The sequence below is a fragment of the Embiotoca jacksoni genome, unplaced genomic scaffold (genome assembly GCF_022577435.1).
Source record: "Embiotoca jacksoni isolate LCO1_2020_lvr unplaced genomic scaffold, fEmbJac1.0.p SCAF_64, whole genome shotgun sequence".
NCBI classification, from domain to species: domain Eukaryota; kingdom Metazoa; phylum Chordata; class Actinopteri; family Embiotocidae; genus Embiotoca; species Embiotoca jacksoni.
Genome location: NW_027185419.1, coordinates 1,427,995 through 1,442,279, shown reverse-complemented (window position 1 = coordinate 1,442,279; position 14,285 = coordinate 1,427,995). Strand labels below are relative to the sequence as shown.

Here is a 14,285-nt window from a genome sequence, read left to right as displayed (position 1 = left end):
GCCGACCGCCACGTAACCGTGACTCAGGTGAACTAAACAAATGCTCCTCAAAAAAGAGAAAATACCGCAACTTCCTGTTTGGCGCGCTGTTAGCCAATCGTTTCGAGGCCTCGTCCCGTAAACAACAGACAGGTTTTTGCAGAACTACCTGACCACAGGACACCAACGAAGAAGAACTGTCTTCATCGGGTTTCAACATCTGCTGAACTGAAGCAACAACGGCTGCAGCGTTTCCACACGTCTGCAGGTGGAGTCGCTCTATCGGGGCGACCCCACCCGATGACACCCCCCACTCACCCCCACTGACCCCCTCCCCATGATCTCCACTGACCCCCACTGCTCCCCACTGACTCTTACTGACCCTCCACTCACCTCCATTGACCTCCACTGACCCCCACTCACCTCCATTGACCTCCACTGACCCCCACTCACCTCCACTGACCTCCACTGACCTCCACTGATCTCCACTGACCCCCACTGACCCCCACTCACCTCCATTGACCTCCACTGACCCCCACTCACCTCCACTGACCTCCACTGATCTCCACTGACCTCCACTGACCCCCACTCACCTCCATTGACCTCCACTGACCCCACTCACCTCCACTGACCTCCACTGACCTCCACTGATCTCCACTGACCCCCACTCACCTCCACTGACCTCCACTGACCTCCACTCACCTCCACTGAACCTCACTCACCTCCACTGACCTCCACTGACCCCCACTCACCTCCATTGACCTCCACTGACCCCCACTAACTCCTACTGACCCACACTGACCCCCACTGACGTCCACTGACCTCCACTGACCCCCACTCACCTCCACTGACCTCCACTGACCCCCACTGACCCCCACTCACCTCCACTGACCCTCACTCACCTCCACTGACCTCCACTGACCCTCACTCACCTCAACTGACGTCCACTGACCCCCACTGACGTCCACTCACCTCCACTGACCTCCACTGACCCTCACTCACCTCCACTAACCTCCACTGACCCCCACTGACCTCCACTGACCCCCCACTGACTCCTTCTGACCCCCACTAACCTTCACTGACCCCCACTGACTCCTTCACTGCACTACACTTCAAAACACTACACACTGCCTTAAAAAACAGAAAACGCAACATTCATGTGACTCCAGGAAAAACTTTATTGACAATTTACAATACAGTGAATTTATTTCTAATTCAAATTCAAATGTGGATTCAGCATTCTCGTACAGTAAAGAATAAAGTTGTGGAAAAAGGACGTAATGTACGTACACCCACTCTTCCTATGTCGTCTGTCTATTGTTGATGTGAGCCCCCCGTCCCCCCGTGTGATTTGACTCGTGACCTCTCCGGCTTCCCGTAGTGTTCATCTGTCACAGGACGTTTTGTGTCGTCATTAATCCCCCGAACACGATGGCGGTGATTCAGCATCAACCTGCTCTAGAATTAGAGAAACTCTGTTAATCCGGCGCTGCTGACTGTGATCACAGCCAACGCGCAGCAGCAGCCTTCAAATAGTAAAGAAAAGCTGAAACAAGGAGCTGCTGCGGGGCTGTTTACAGCTTCTCATTACTACTGAAACTCCGCCTCCCGGCTGCTCCGAGTGCTTCCATGATGTTGTCCCGGGCTGTGCGAGCTGCTCTGTGGTTCACCACTGTCCTGTTCAATCACCAGAGTTGTCTCCGCAGCCCGGAGCTGTAATTGTGGCGCAGAAACAATGTGTGGAAAACAAATAAACTCCTGTGTTGCCGCTCCTCTCCGCCCTCCGAAGCCTCTCGGAAAAGCTCTTTAATCTGCTGACTGATTGAATCAATAAAAATCTGCTGTGTGATGTTCAAACCAGTAATTATCTAGTCATAACACAGTGGGTTTCTTTTTTTTTTTTTGATGGATGGTGAGATAATAACGCCGCCGCAGCACTTTAATTAAGGGGAGAGCCGGCAGCCAATCAGGAGGAGGCTGCAGGGTGGAAGAGGGTGGGGTCCACTCGCCCTGACCTGCCATTGGCTGCGTGGGAGGAGTGATGTCACTGCACAGGTGTAACCGTAACCGCTGCGACAGATTAACACGGCGTCATTATGGGCTCAGCCTGGTAATTGTTCGGTGTCCCACCACAGACGGCGAGACGATGTAATCCGACGACACGTTCACCTGAGTGTCTGTTTTTGTTCTGATTAAAATCACAGCGAAGTCAAACTGTCGATGAATTGTTTCATCTGAAGAGCGTCGGTCGAGATGGCAGCGAGCTGAGGCCTAAAACCACTTTAGAACAGCCTGATGGATGAAGATTGTAGTTCACAGTCTGACCTGATGGTGGCAGTGCTGTGGTTCAGTGTTTTATTTATTTTACCAATTTATTTTACTTATTTTGTTTATTTTACCTATTTTATTTCTTTTTCTTTTTTCATTTATTTTACTTTTTAAAATTCTTTCATTTATTTTATTCATTTCACTTTTTTATTTATTTTACATATTTTGCTTATTTTAATTATTTGACTTATTTGACTTTTTTCCCCCCCTGATTCATTGAAGTAGTAAAATGTGTGATGGTTCGAGGTGTTTTGTGTCGTGCCTATTGGACACCAACAGTGAATCAGCACAAAAAACTAAAACACTCCAGAAACAGGAAGCGGTTTGTGTAACTTCCTCTTTCAGGTTTGCAAACAGAAGAAAAGTGCGCGACACATGATGGACAGAAGGGAGGAAACAACAAACCTTCAGAGTCCAGTTCGGCAGACGTCGAATCCTCTTAAGGAGCATGCGGCCGCTCGTCATCGCCGCACAGCAGCGCTGAGCTCGGCACGGTCGTTATATAAGAGTCTGTATAAGCTGCTTCACACACGGTGACCACAGCGAGGAGGAAGGTGTAAAGAGCGCCAGAAACCTGAGAAATGCCACAAAAACAACGCTAGACGTCACTGTGGGGAGGTCATGCAAAGGTCTTTCTCAGGTGACGTTGAAACTTCGCAGGTGAAGAGACCTGCGAAGTTTCAACGTCACCTGAGATCCAGTAAATCTCTCCTTGTGTCTCACTGGTGGAGAAATGAGACACTAGCTGTCCGTCATCAACGGGTGGGCGGGCGCTGACATATGATTAACAGCACACTGTTCGGCCGCTCATCTCGCTGACCTTTGACCTTTAGTGAGAACCACACAGCCTTTTATTTACAGGCCTTTGTTGCCACTAAAGGGCGTCTGGTGACCTTTAAAGAGACGCTCATGATTCCTGTTGTTTGTTTTCCTCTGTGATGGAGGAAGTCCATCACAGCAACCGGAGTGACTGTGTACAGATGTGTGTGTGTGTGTGTGTGTGTGTGTGTGTGTGTGTGTGTGTTTACATGTGACAGAGTTTTGTGGTTTTGTTCTGTTTGCGTCCTCTTTGTCTATTTTTGGTTCGCGTGTCATTCCTTGTTCACCCACCAGGGGGTCCCCATTCTGTTTGTCTTCATGCTCAGTCTCCTGCTGACCACACCCACCTCACCTGTTCCCACACGTCAGTCTGCACATACATGTGTACATACATGTATACATATGTGTGCACAGACTGGACTGAATACAAATAAAGTTGTTTGAATGTTGCAGCTGGTTTCTGTTCTGTGGGTTCAACAGGGAACGAAGCGTCAGGTCTCGCTCCATCACACAGGAAGCCTTTTGTCCCGTCTTCATTCACTTCCTGTCGGGAGTCTCTGCTGCCAGCGGCTGGAGGTCGTCGGCAGTTTGAGGTTTGAACCTGCAGTCAAAGGAAAAAAGAAATCTGCTGGAGCCCTTCACTACCACCTCTTTTCCTTCACTACCACCTCCTTTCCTTCACTACCACCTCCTTTCCTTCACTAACAACTCCTTTCCTTCACTACCACCTCCTTTCCTTCACTACCAACTCCTTTCCTTCCTTCCTTCCTTTTCTTTATTTCTGCTGTAAACAAGATTTATTTCTCCTATAAACATGTTTGTTTCTGCTGTAAACACTATTTATTCTGCCATAAACTTGTTTATTTCTACTGTAAACTTCTTTATTTCTAATGTAAACATGTTTAATTATACTGTAAACATGTTTATTTCTACTGTAAACATGTTAAGTTGTTGGTTTTTGGGGACCGACTTGCTGCTGCAGCCCCCAGTGGACACTCGAGGAATTGCAGGTTTCTGCTTGGTTTTGTGGAGGTGGAGGTGGAGGTCGGGGTGGATGGAGGGCACAGAGTTCTTATTCAGAGTAGATCCATGATAACATGTATGTTTTGATGAAACTGTAAAAGGTTTTATGGGGCCACGTGTTTGTGTCGGAGGACCAGGTTTGGTTTCAGGCTCGATATTTTTCCATCATTAAAGAATAACATTCAGTAGATGATTATGTGATGCTGCTGGTGCGTCTCTGATGAAGGGCCACGCTGCGGGCTGTTGGTGGTGCCTGATGCTGCCTTGGCTCAGGGGTACAGGGTCAGGGACTTTAGTCATGATAGTCAGAGTAAAGACCCATTCTTCTACAGATTTGCTCATACTTCTACGCTGCGTTGTGTACGTTCTCCCTTACGGAGCAGAAAGCTGCGATTATCCCCTGCACCGTCTTAATCTGCAGTAAAAGCGAGGGAAATGAGCATGTGATTGCAGGGGCTGATGGGAAGTCCACAGAGGCCTTCTTGTTTGGGTGACATGTTCACCCCCTCCAGTCTTATGACTGCTGGAGTCAACTCAAAGGTGACACTCAGCTCTTTCTAAGGAGAGCTACCTTCTCCGGACTCCGAGGTCGACCACGGGTCAACTGGTTGGGGTCGCTGGGAGTGTAAGCTGTTTTGACCTCATGGTAGCTGCTAATGCGAGCGGATAACGGAAAGGCGAAGAGTATGAGATTCGTCATGAAGGAGTAATCTACCGGCTTTACCTCCCACTGGCTTTAACTCAACCTGCCTCTCACCAACTCTGAACTCAAGGTCACAAACAGCAAGGACACCAAGGTCGAACAGAGGTCAACACGATCTGCTGATCAGGGTTGTCCAACGGAGGTGGAGAGATCACCACAGCTCAATAATGATCACCACAGATCAATAATGATCACCACAGATCAATAATGATCACTACAGCTCAATAATGATCACCACAGCTCAATAATGATCACCACAGATCAATAATGATCACCACAGATCAATAATGATCACCACAGATCAATAATGATCACTACAGATCAATAATGATCACCACAGCTCAATAATGATCACCACAGCTCAATAATGATCACCACAGATCAATAATGATCACTAATGATCACTAATGATCACTAATGATCACTCCGAGGTGGTTCTTCCCCTTTTGATTGTTCTCCTCTTTGACTCTTTTGTTGCTCATATAAGTTCAGGTGAGTTCAGGTGAGCAGACGTCACGTCAGCAATCTGTTTCTGCTCTGAATGAAGATGATGTTTTAAGGTGATGAAGGTCGAGGTGTTTGAGTGACGGACAGCTGACAGCAGGACAAACAACAGGATTCTGTCAGACCACTGACCCCAGAACAGACCACTGACCCAAGAACAGACCACTGACCCAAGAACAGACCACTGACCCAAGAACAGACCACTGACCCAAGAACAGACCACTGACCCCAGAACAGACCACTGACCCCAGAACAGACCACTGACCCCAGAACAGACCACTGACCCAAGAACAGACCACTGACCCAAGAACAGACCACTGACCCCAGAACAGACCACTGACCCAAGAACAGACCACTGACCCAAGAACAGACCACTGACCCAAGAACAGACCACTGACCCCAGAACAGACCACTGACCCCAGAACAGACCACTGACCCAAGAACTGACTGCTGACAGAACCAGAAACTCCACTTCCTCCTTCCTTTATGTAACCTGTTATCTTTTTTCCCCACGATCATCTTCTTCTACTGTGTTCTCATTTGGATCCACACACACACACACACACACACACACACACACACACACACACACACACACACACACACACACACACACACACACACACACACACACACACACACACACACACACACCCCTGCTGTTCTTGCAGGGTGTTGCCTCATGTGCAGCAGACCTGCACTGAGAGATCAGAAGCAGCTCTTGAATGCTTCAGTCATGACTTTCTGTGCAGCAGCTCGTCTCTTTAATATTTCAGCCGTTATCACCATGACGACATTCGGTGCCGAGGAGGTGTAACGCTGCTCTAACACGACCCGGGGCCTCGCACCACAGAAGAAGAAGGAGTCACATCCTTCGCGTCAGCTCGTCTTCCTCCCAGGTCATTTTAGGTGAAGAAAAAGTGGAAAACAGTAGTTGAAGTATATTTTTACGTTTTATATTCATCATGTTTAATAATTTAAATAAAAGACATTGAAACAGATGCAAAACAGAAAATTAGCTTCTGTCAGACTGTTTAAACTCGGTGCCTTTTGCTTTTTATCAGATCACTTCCTGTAAATTCTCAAATTGAAACTCAAAATGTAGCTTCAGAAACTTTATATTTTATTTATTTAAATTCAGTTTTAATCTGCAGAGTGACTGCTGCTCTCAGATCCCTGCAGCCGAGTTAAAGGACTTCTTAAAGTTTACTAAGGAACACAACTTTAATCCTGCAGGCGGACGATGACACCTGCAGGCGGACGCTCATATATCAGATGGAGCATCTGACCAATCACAACTCTAGAAAAGTGTACTTCCAGCAGAGCGACAGATTTTACAAATATGGAGAAAATTATAATATTAGAAAAATATGAGGAATTTAAAAACATAATCCAGCTGCAGCTGCTGAATGAAAGAAGGATGTGCTGGTAAAACAAATCATGCAACATTACCTGCTCCGGACCAGGTGACGTTACCATGGTGATCAATGTTAAGAGCTTCACGACACTGACAGCTCACACCTCACTAACACTGGTCTGGGTTCATATCTCTGGTGAAGCCGACTGATCCTCTCACCCGGATGTAGTGACATGTCGCCGCCACAAGATGTCCCCACTTCTCCCGCTGGTCCTGTTTGGAACAACTTTGTCCTTCGGTGGATGCCGTAGTTGGACTAAAAACATGGCGTCCGACAGCGACGGCGACGAGGATTTTGTGACTTACGGGACTCCTTTGGAGCCGCTGGAAGAAGGTGGGCTCGATTTGTTGTGTTTTTATACTCGGTTCACCTCCGCTGTGACACTTTCTGTCTGTTGATGTGAAGAGAAACGAGCCGCCATGTCTCTTCCGGTCAATGCCGGAGGCTCAGCTAACTAGCACCTAGCTAACAGCCTAGTAGTGAACCAGACTCCATTCAAAAATCTGACAGTTTAACAACGAATATTATCGATCATCTGTTCATGTGGTGATTCATTCTTCTACTCCTGTATTAGATAGAAAGTTCTGTCTGCGACACTGATGAACGCTGTCGTGTGTGTGTGTGTGTGTGTGTGTGTGTGTGTCTGTGTGTGTGTGTGTGTGTGTGTGTGTGTGTGTGTGTGTGTCTCTCTGTGTGTGTGTGTGTCTGTGTGTGTGTGTGTGTGTGTGTGTGTGTGTGTGTCTCTCTGTGTGTGTGTGTGTGTCTGTGTGTGTGTGTGTGTGTGTGTGTGTGTGTGTCTGTGTGTGTGTGTGTGTGTGTGTGTGTGTCTCTCTGTGTGTGTGTGTGTCTGTGTGTGTGTGTGTGTGTGTGTGTGTGTCTGTGTGTGTGTCTGTGTGTGTGTGTGTGTGTGTGTGTGTGTCTCTCTGTGTGTGTGTGTGTCTGTGTGTGTGTGTGTGTGTGTGTGTGTGTCTCTCTGTGTGTGTGTGTGTCTGTGTGTGTAGACGAGCCGTTGAGGAAGCCCGTCCCGCTCCACGACCAGACGGTGAAGGATGAGCGAGGTCGTTACCAGCGTTTCCACGGCGCGTTCACCGGAGGATTCTCCGCCGGCTACTTCAACACCGTCGGAACGAAAGAAGGTCTGAGACTCCGCCTCCTGCACACATCATACATGTTACATGTAGCGTGACACGTGTAGAGCAGCAACACATAATCAATCAAATGGTTTGTGTGTACTTTTTGTTGAAGCGTCTGTTCTAAATTTGTCACCCTGCTCGTGTCGTCATGTCTCAGGCTGGGCTCCGTCCACCTTTGTGTCGTCACGGCAACAGAAAGCCGGGAGACAAGATGCCAGACCTGAGGACTTCATGGACGAGGAGGTACGACAGTCCACAAAACAGCTGTTCATCTTTTTATGTTTCTACTTTAACAAAATAATAATAAACAACAACAAAAAAGTAAAAGCTGTGTTGTTGTTGTTGTTGTTGTTGTTGTTGTTGTTGTTGTTGTGGTCGTCGTCAGGACTTCGGGGAACACGGCATCGCTCCCAGAGAGATCACCACCAGTCAGGAGTTCTCGTCGGGCCGCAGAGACGCGGCGGCGGAGAAGAAGAGAGCCGTGAGCGCTCAGGCTGCTCTGATCCCCGGAGACACGCTGCTGGAGGAGCTCATCGCACCTGCCAGGTAACAGAGGCTCCGCCCCCACATACCGGGACCAATCGCATCGCACGCTGCTCGTTCAGAGTTTCATTCTCTTACGATTTCCTCAAAGCTCAGATTTTTTGGGGGGATTTTTCCGTCGGTTTGGGCAGCGCGAGTCAGCTCTGAGGTGTGTTGGTTTCGTCCCTCAGGTCGTCCATCGGGGTGGAGCTGCTGCGGAGGATGGGCTGGAGGGAGGGTCAGGGCGTCGGGCCTCGAGTGAAGAGGAGAGCTCGGAGGCAGCAGATCGGTTCGTACCCGTTTTTCCACTTCGCGGCCGCTTCAAACCGCAAAACGGGAAGTTAAGAGACATCACCGGTTATGAAGATGAATTCAATCGAGCTCCTCTTTCTCCTCCCGACAGATGGAGTCAGAGGTTACGGCTGTGTGCCGCCCCCTGCTGGTTCAGAGGAGTCAGAGGTGAGTGAGGCGATGTTCAGGTGCTGCTGGGAGAAGAGTTTACTTTACAATTGCGCAAAAAGTTCCCTAAATTCCTTCTGCAGTGAACGTAACTCTTGTGTGGTCAAACTGGTTTGAAAAGTTTCAATTAAATCCTTCTAATATCAGATTTAGGTAATAAAATCCAGTGTTTCCCTTCAATTGGGAACCCCTGAAAGAAACACGTGTCTAAATATAAACCTAGAATTTAGCTGGACACTGTGGAACTGGAGGGCTTTTAATTTGAAAAGATCTCTCACTCAGTGACAGACACTCTTCATAGCTCCGCCCCCTCTGTTGTAATTTTATATATTTATGTTATTCACCTAACTTCTGAGCAGCCGTTTGTTTCCAGCTCGGTGTGAGTCTCTGCTGTGTTTCTGTCCTCTGACCTCTGTGTGTCTCACTGTGGGCGGAGCTTAAACCTCTGCTTCACTGACACTGCATGGTCAGGCAGGCGTTTTAATTGTTTGCTGATTCTCCGCCCGATCAGGACGACGATGACGAGTTTGCTCCGGAGAACGTGACCTTTGCCCCGAAGGACGTGACTCCGGTGGACTTCAGCCCCAAGCCGGGGGTTCAGGGTCTGGGGTACCGTGGTCTGGACCCGGGCCTGGCGCTGGTGGGCCGCGGAGCCCCCGAACACATCGACCTGTTCAGACCTCAGTCGGAGACGAGGAGTCACCTGATTGGAGACAAACGGAGCGGCTCCAGGAGAGGAGGCGTGGCCGGACAGGTGGGGGTGCCGAACTGAAAATGTAAACAGGTCAGCTGTTCTCAAGCTAAACGTCGCTGACCTTTGACCTGCAGGCCTTCGGGGTGGGCGCTATGGAGGACGATGACGATGAAGAGGTGTACCACAGAGACTCCATGTCCAGGTACGACACGGTGCTGGGAGGGGAGGAGCCTGGGGACGGCCTCTACGGCTGGACGGCGCCGCAGCAGTACACCAAGAAGAGAGGTAACGCTGCCCGCACACCTGGAGACACCTGTACACACCTGGAGACACCTGGAGACACCTGCACACACCTGCACACACCTGGAGACACCTGCACACACCTGTACACACCTGGAGACACCTGTACACACCTGCACACACCTGGAGACACCTGTACACACCTGGAGACACCTGTACACACCTGGAGACACCTGCTCACACCTGTACACACCTGGAGACACCTGGTTCTGAAATAGCTTGTAAATAATGAGGAGACTGAACATTTTTCAACAACTAAAATACAGCAAGCTACAAACCATCTCATTCTGTTGTTGTTTACATTTCACACAACGTCCCAACAGGTTCGTGTTATTATCTGTTAAAAAACAAGAGTCATTTGAAAATGACTTTCTGTTCACAGAGAAAAGCAAAGATGCATCTTATCTCGGTAAAATCCTGGAAGGATTCACTCTGGCCCAGAAACCTGGCGAGGAAAAAACAGTGAGCAGCTTCAAAGATGTCTGACGTTTTTACTGCTTTCAGTCTTTATCAGGACAGTTTTCATTCGTCCCTGCGTGTCTCCCGGCAGATCTTCCCTCCTCCCGATCTGCCCAGAGATTACCGTCCGGTCCATCGTTTCCGTCCGTCGGTGGACGTCTCGGTTCTCTCCGGAGTCAGTCCCGCGCTCGCCGAGGCCCTGAAGAACTCCAAAGGCCGAATGGTGAAAGAGGAGCCCGAGCAAGGAGGACGCCACCAGCTGGACTCCGGCCAGAGGGGGGCGCTGCTGGGAGAGGACGCCCTGCAAGGTTGGAAAAACAGCAGTGAGGGTCCTGATAACGCCCCCTACAGGCTGACGAGTCATCTGAGTCTTACTGAGCTGCAGCTGTAAAGACGGTCCTGCAGGGGGCGCCAGTGTTCGATGCGTTCTCGTCTTATTTACTCGTATAAAATGTAAAACTACAGTCTACAGACTCAAGTTCTTAAAATACAACAGAATCATCTTTCTGAGCTGAACTGTCGATGAAATCATTGACTTCATGGAGATGAAGCCTGTTTTTATCCCGATCAGGTCCCAGTTCGGTCATGGAGCTGCTGAGGCCCGCGGACAGACACCGCCTGCTCAGCCTACGCAACTCCTTCCACCAAGCCTCTGCTCCAGACTCCCAGGATGCCCTGCAGTCGGTGGGGTCCTCGGGGGCGTCGCCCTCCTCCGGCCCGCAGCAGCAGCAGCAGCAGCAGCAGGAGGCTCTGGCAGCGTGGAGAGGCGTCCAGACGTCCTCGCAGACCTTCAGGCCTTTTGAGAAGAACCCCAGTAAACAGGCACGCTACGAGCTCTACGTGAACAGCCTGCGACAGGGAGACAAAGGTAGGAGGCTCCACCGCTGCAGGTCCCAGGGTGCACTGCAAGAGCGTCTCGCTCATAAACTGTTTGTAAAAGTGTTCGTAGCTTCCAGTTCTGAAAAATTAGGTCAATGCAGAAGTGCCTTAAGCTGCAATACCACCGAGTGCCACTAGAGGTCGGCTCCATCGACTCCCATTCATGAAGAGTGTGAAACTCTTTCTGTGTTTCCGTTTCTCTGAGGAGTGTCAATCGAATGATATTGAATTAAAACTAAAAAGGTTTTGATATTTTGTCTGAAGAACTTCGAAGGTGTCTGGTTACATTCTGCAGAGTTGTTGGGATATGAAAAGGTTGTTAGATCCATCAGCACACAGCTGAGATGAAGACGCTCCTCTCCTCTTCCTCCTCAGGCGCCCTGGACCAGAGTGTGGACCCGGCCATGACGGAGTGGGAGCGCAGCCGAGAGAGGGACGAGTTCATCCGATCCTCCATCTTGTACCGACCGTCCTCCACCTCCCTGTCGTCCCGCTTCACCCGAGGCAAACACGAGGCGGACGAGGACACCGTGGAGGTCAGCCGCGACGAAGAGGTGGGACCGAGGACTTTCTTATATATTATTAAACTGACCTTCCCGGCCAGGTGAAATTCTGCTAAATTAGTGGAACGCCACTTCCTGTCGAGCTACAACGTGGTCTGTGCGTTCGCAGAGAGGCCGCAGCACCGTCGAGGAGAGTTCCATCGAATCGGCACGCAGCATTGCAGTAGATAATGACGGAATCACTTCCTGTCTGTGGTTGTTTTGTTGTCAGGGCGACGTCGACGACAAACAGGCGGCCGTCGAGATGAAGTTGTTTGGAAAACTGACCAGAGAGACGTTCGAATGGCATCCTGACAAACTGCTCTGCAAGAGGTTCAACGTGCCCGACCCCTTCCCCGGGTACAGATCAATACTCAACACAGATCAATACTCAACACAGATCAATACTCAACACACAGATCAATACCCAACACAGATCAATACCCAACACAGATCAATACTCAACACACAGATCAATACCCAACACAGATCAATACTCAACACACAGATCAATACCCAACACAGATCAATACTCAACACACAGATCAATACTCAACACAGATCAATACTCAACACACAGATCAATACTCAACACAGATCAATACTCAACACAGATCAATACTCAACACACAGATCAATACCCAACACAGATCAATACCCAACACAGATCAATACTCAACACACAGATCAATACCCAACACAGATCAATACTCAACACACAGATCAATACCCAACACAGATCAATACTCAACACACAGATCAATACTCAACACAGATCAATACTCAACACACAGATCAATACTCAACACACAGATCAATACTCAACACACAGATCAATACTCAACACACAGATCAATACCCAACACAGATCAATACTCAACACACAGATCAATACTCAACACACAGATCAATACTCAACACACAGATCAATACCCAACACACAGATCAATACTCAACACACAGATCAATACTCAACACAGATCAATACTCAACACACAGATCAATACTCAACACACAGATCAATACTCAACACACAGATCAATACTCAACACACAGATCAATACTCAACACACAGATCAATACTCAACACACAGATCAATACTCAACACAGATCAATACTCAACACACAGATCAATACTCAACACACAGATCAATACTCAACACACAGATCAATACTCAACACACAGATCAATACTCAACACAGATCAATACTCAACACGCTGATCAATACTCACCACACAGATCAATACTCAACACACAGATCAATACTCAACACGCAGATCAATACTCAACACGCAGATCAATACTCAACACGCAGATCAATACTCAACACAGATCAATACTCAACACAGATCAATACTCAACACACAGATCAATACCCAACACAGATCAATACTCAACACAGATCAATACTCAACACACAGATCAATACTCAACACACAGATCAATACTCAACACAGATCAATACCCAACACAGATCAATACTCAACACAGATCAATACTCAACACAGATCAATACTCAACACACAGATCAATACTCAACACAGATCAATACTCAACACAGATCAATACTCAACACACAGATCAATACTCAACACACAGATCAATACTCAACACAGATCAATACTCAACACAGATCAATACTCAACACACAGATCAATACCCAACACAGATCAATACTCAACACACAGATCAATACTCAACACACAGATCAATACCCAACACAGATCAATACCCAACACAGATCAATACTCAACACAGATCAATACTCAACACACAGATCAATACTCAACACAGATCAATACTCAACACACAGATCAATACTCAACACAGATCAATACTCAACACACAGATCAATACTCAACACACAGATCAATACTCAACACACAGATCAATACTCAACACAGATCAATACTCAACACACAGATCAATACTCAACACAGATCAATACTCAACACAGATCAATACTCAACACACAGATCAATACTCAACACAGATCAATACTCAACACACAGATCAATACTCAACACGCCGATCAATACTCACCACACAGATCAATACTCACCACACAGATCAATACTCAACACGCCGATCAATACTCAACAAGCCGATCAATACTCAACACAGATCAATACTCAACACAGATCAATACTCAACACAGATCAATACTCAACACAGATCAATACTCAACACAGATCAATACTCAACACACAGATCAATACTCACCACACAGATCAATACTCACCACACAGATCAATACTCAACACGCCGATCAATACTCAACAAGCCGATCAATACTCAACACAGATCAATACTCAACACGCCGATCAATACTCAACACGCCGATCAATACTCAACACACAGATCACTATTCAATCTGCACCTGCTCCTCACCTGAAAGCTGACACCTGATTGGTCCTCCAGGTCAGGTGTGTTGGGTCTGCCGAAGGTGAAGAGAGACAAGTTCTCCGTCTTCAACTTCCTGACTGTGACGGACAGCAGAGAGACGGCAGGTAACTGTTC

The 14,285-nt window shown here is 48.0% G+C and overlaps 1 protein-coding gene across 2 annotated transcripts in view; it reads left to right on the top strand.

Annotated features, from left to right (window-relative positions):
* Window positions 1-7,028: 7,028 nt before the first annotated feature.
* gpatch1 (G patch domain containing 1) overlaps window positions 7,029-14,285 on the top strand; it is an 8,809-nt gene continuing 1,552 nt past the window's right edge. For both annotated transcript variants that reach the window (XM_069175063.1, XM_069175062.1), the window contains exons 1-14: window positions 7,029-7,107; window positions 7,776-7,910; window positions 8,065-8,150; window positions 8,293-8,453; window positions 8,621-8,718; window positions 8,833-8,888; window positions 9,400-9,642; window positions 9,717-9,867; window positions 10,265-10,344; window positions 10,433-10,649; window positions 10,913-11,209; window positions 11,596-11,774; window positions 11,995-12,122; window positions 14,187-14,275. In XM_069175063.1, coding sequence (XP_069031164.1) covers window positions 7,038-7,107; window positions 7,776-7,910; window positions 8,065-8,150; window positions 8,293-8,453; window positions 8,621-8,718; window positions 8,833-8,888; window positions 9,400-9,642; window positions 9,717-9,867; window positions 10,265-10,344; window positions 10,433-10,649; window positions 10,913-11,209; window positions 11,596-11,774; window positions 11,995-12,122; window positions 14,187-14,275 — 1,990 coding nt within the window. In that variant the 5' untranslated portion in view covers window positions 7,029-7,037. The remainder of the gene's footprint in view (window positions 7,108-7,775; window positions 7,911-8,064; window positions 8,151-8,292; window positions 8,454-8,620; window positions 8,719-8,832; window positions 8,889-9,399; window positions 9,643-9,716; window positions 9,868-10,264; window positions 10,345-10,432; window positions 10,650-10,912; window positions 11,210-11,595; window positions 11,775-11,994; window positions 12,123-14,186; window positions 14,276-14,285) is intronic.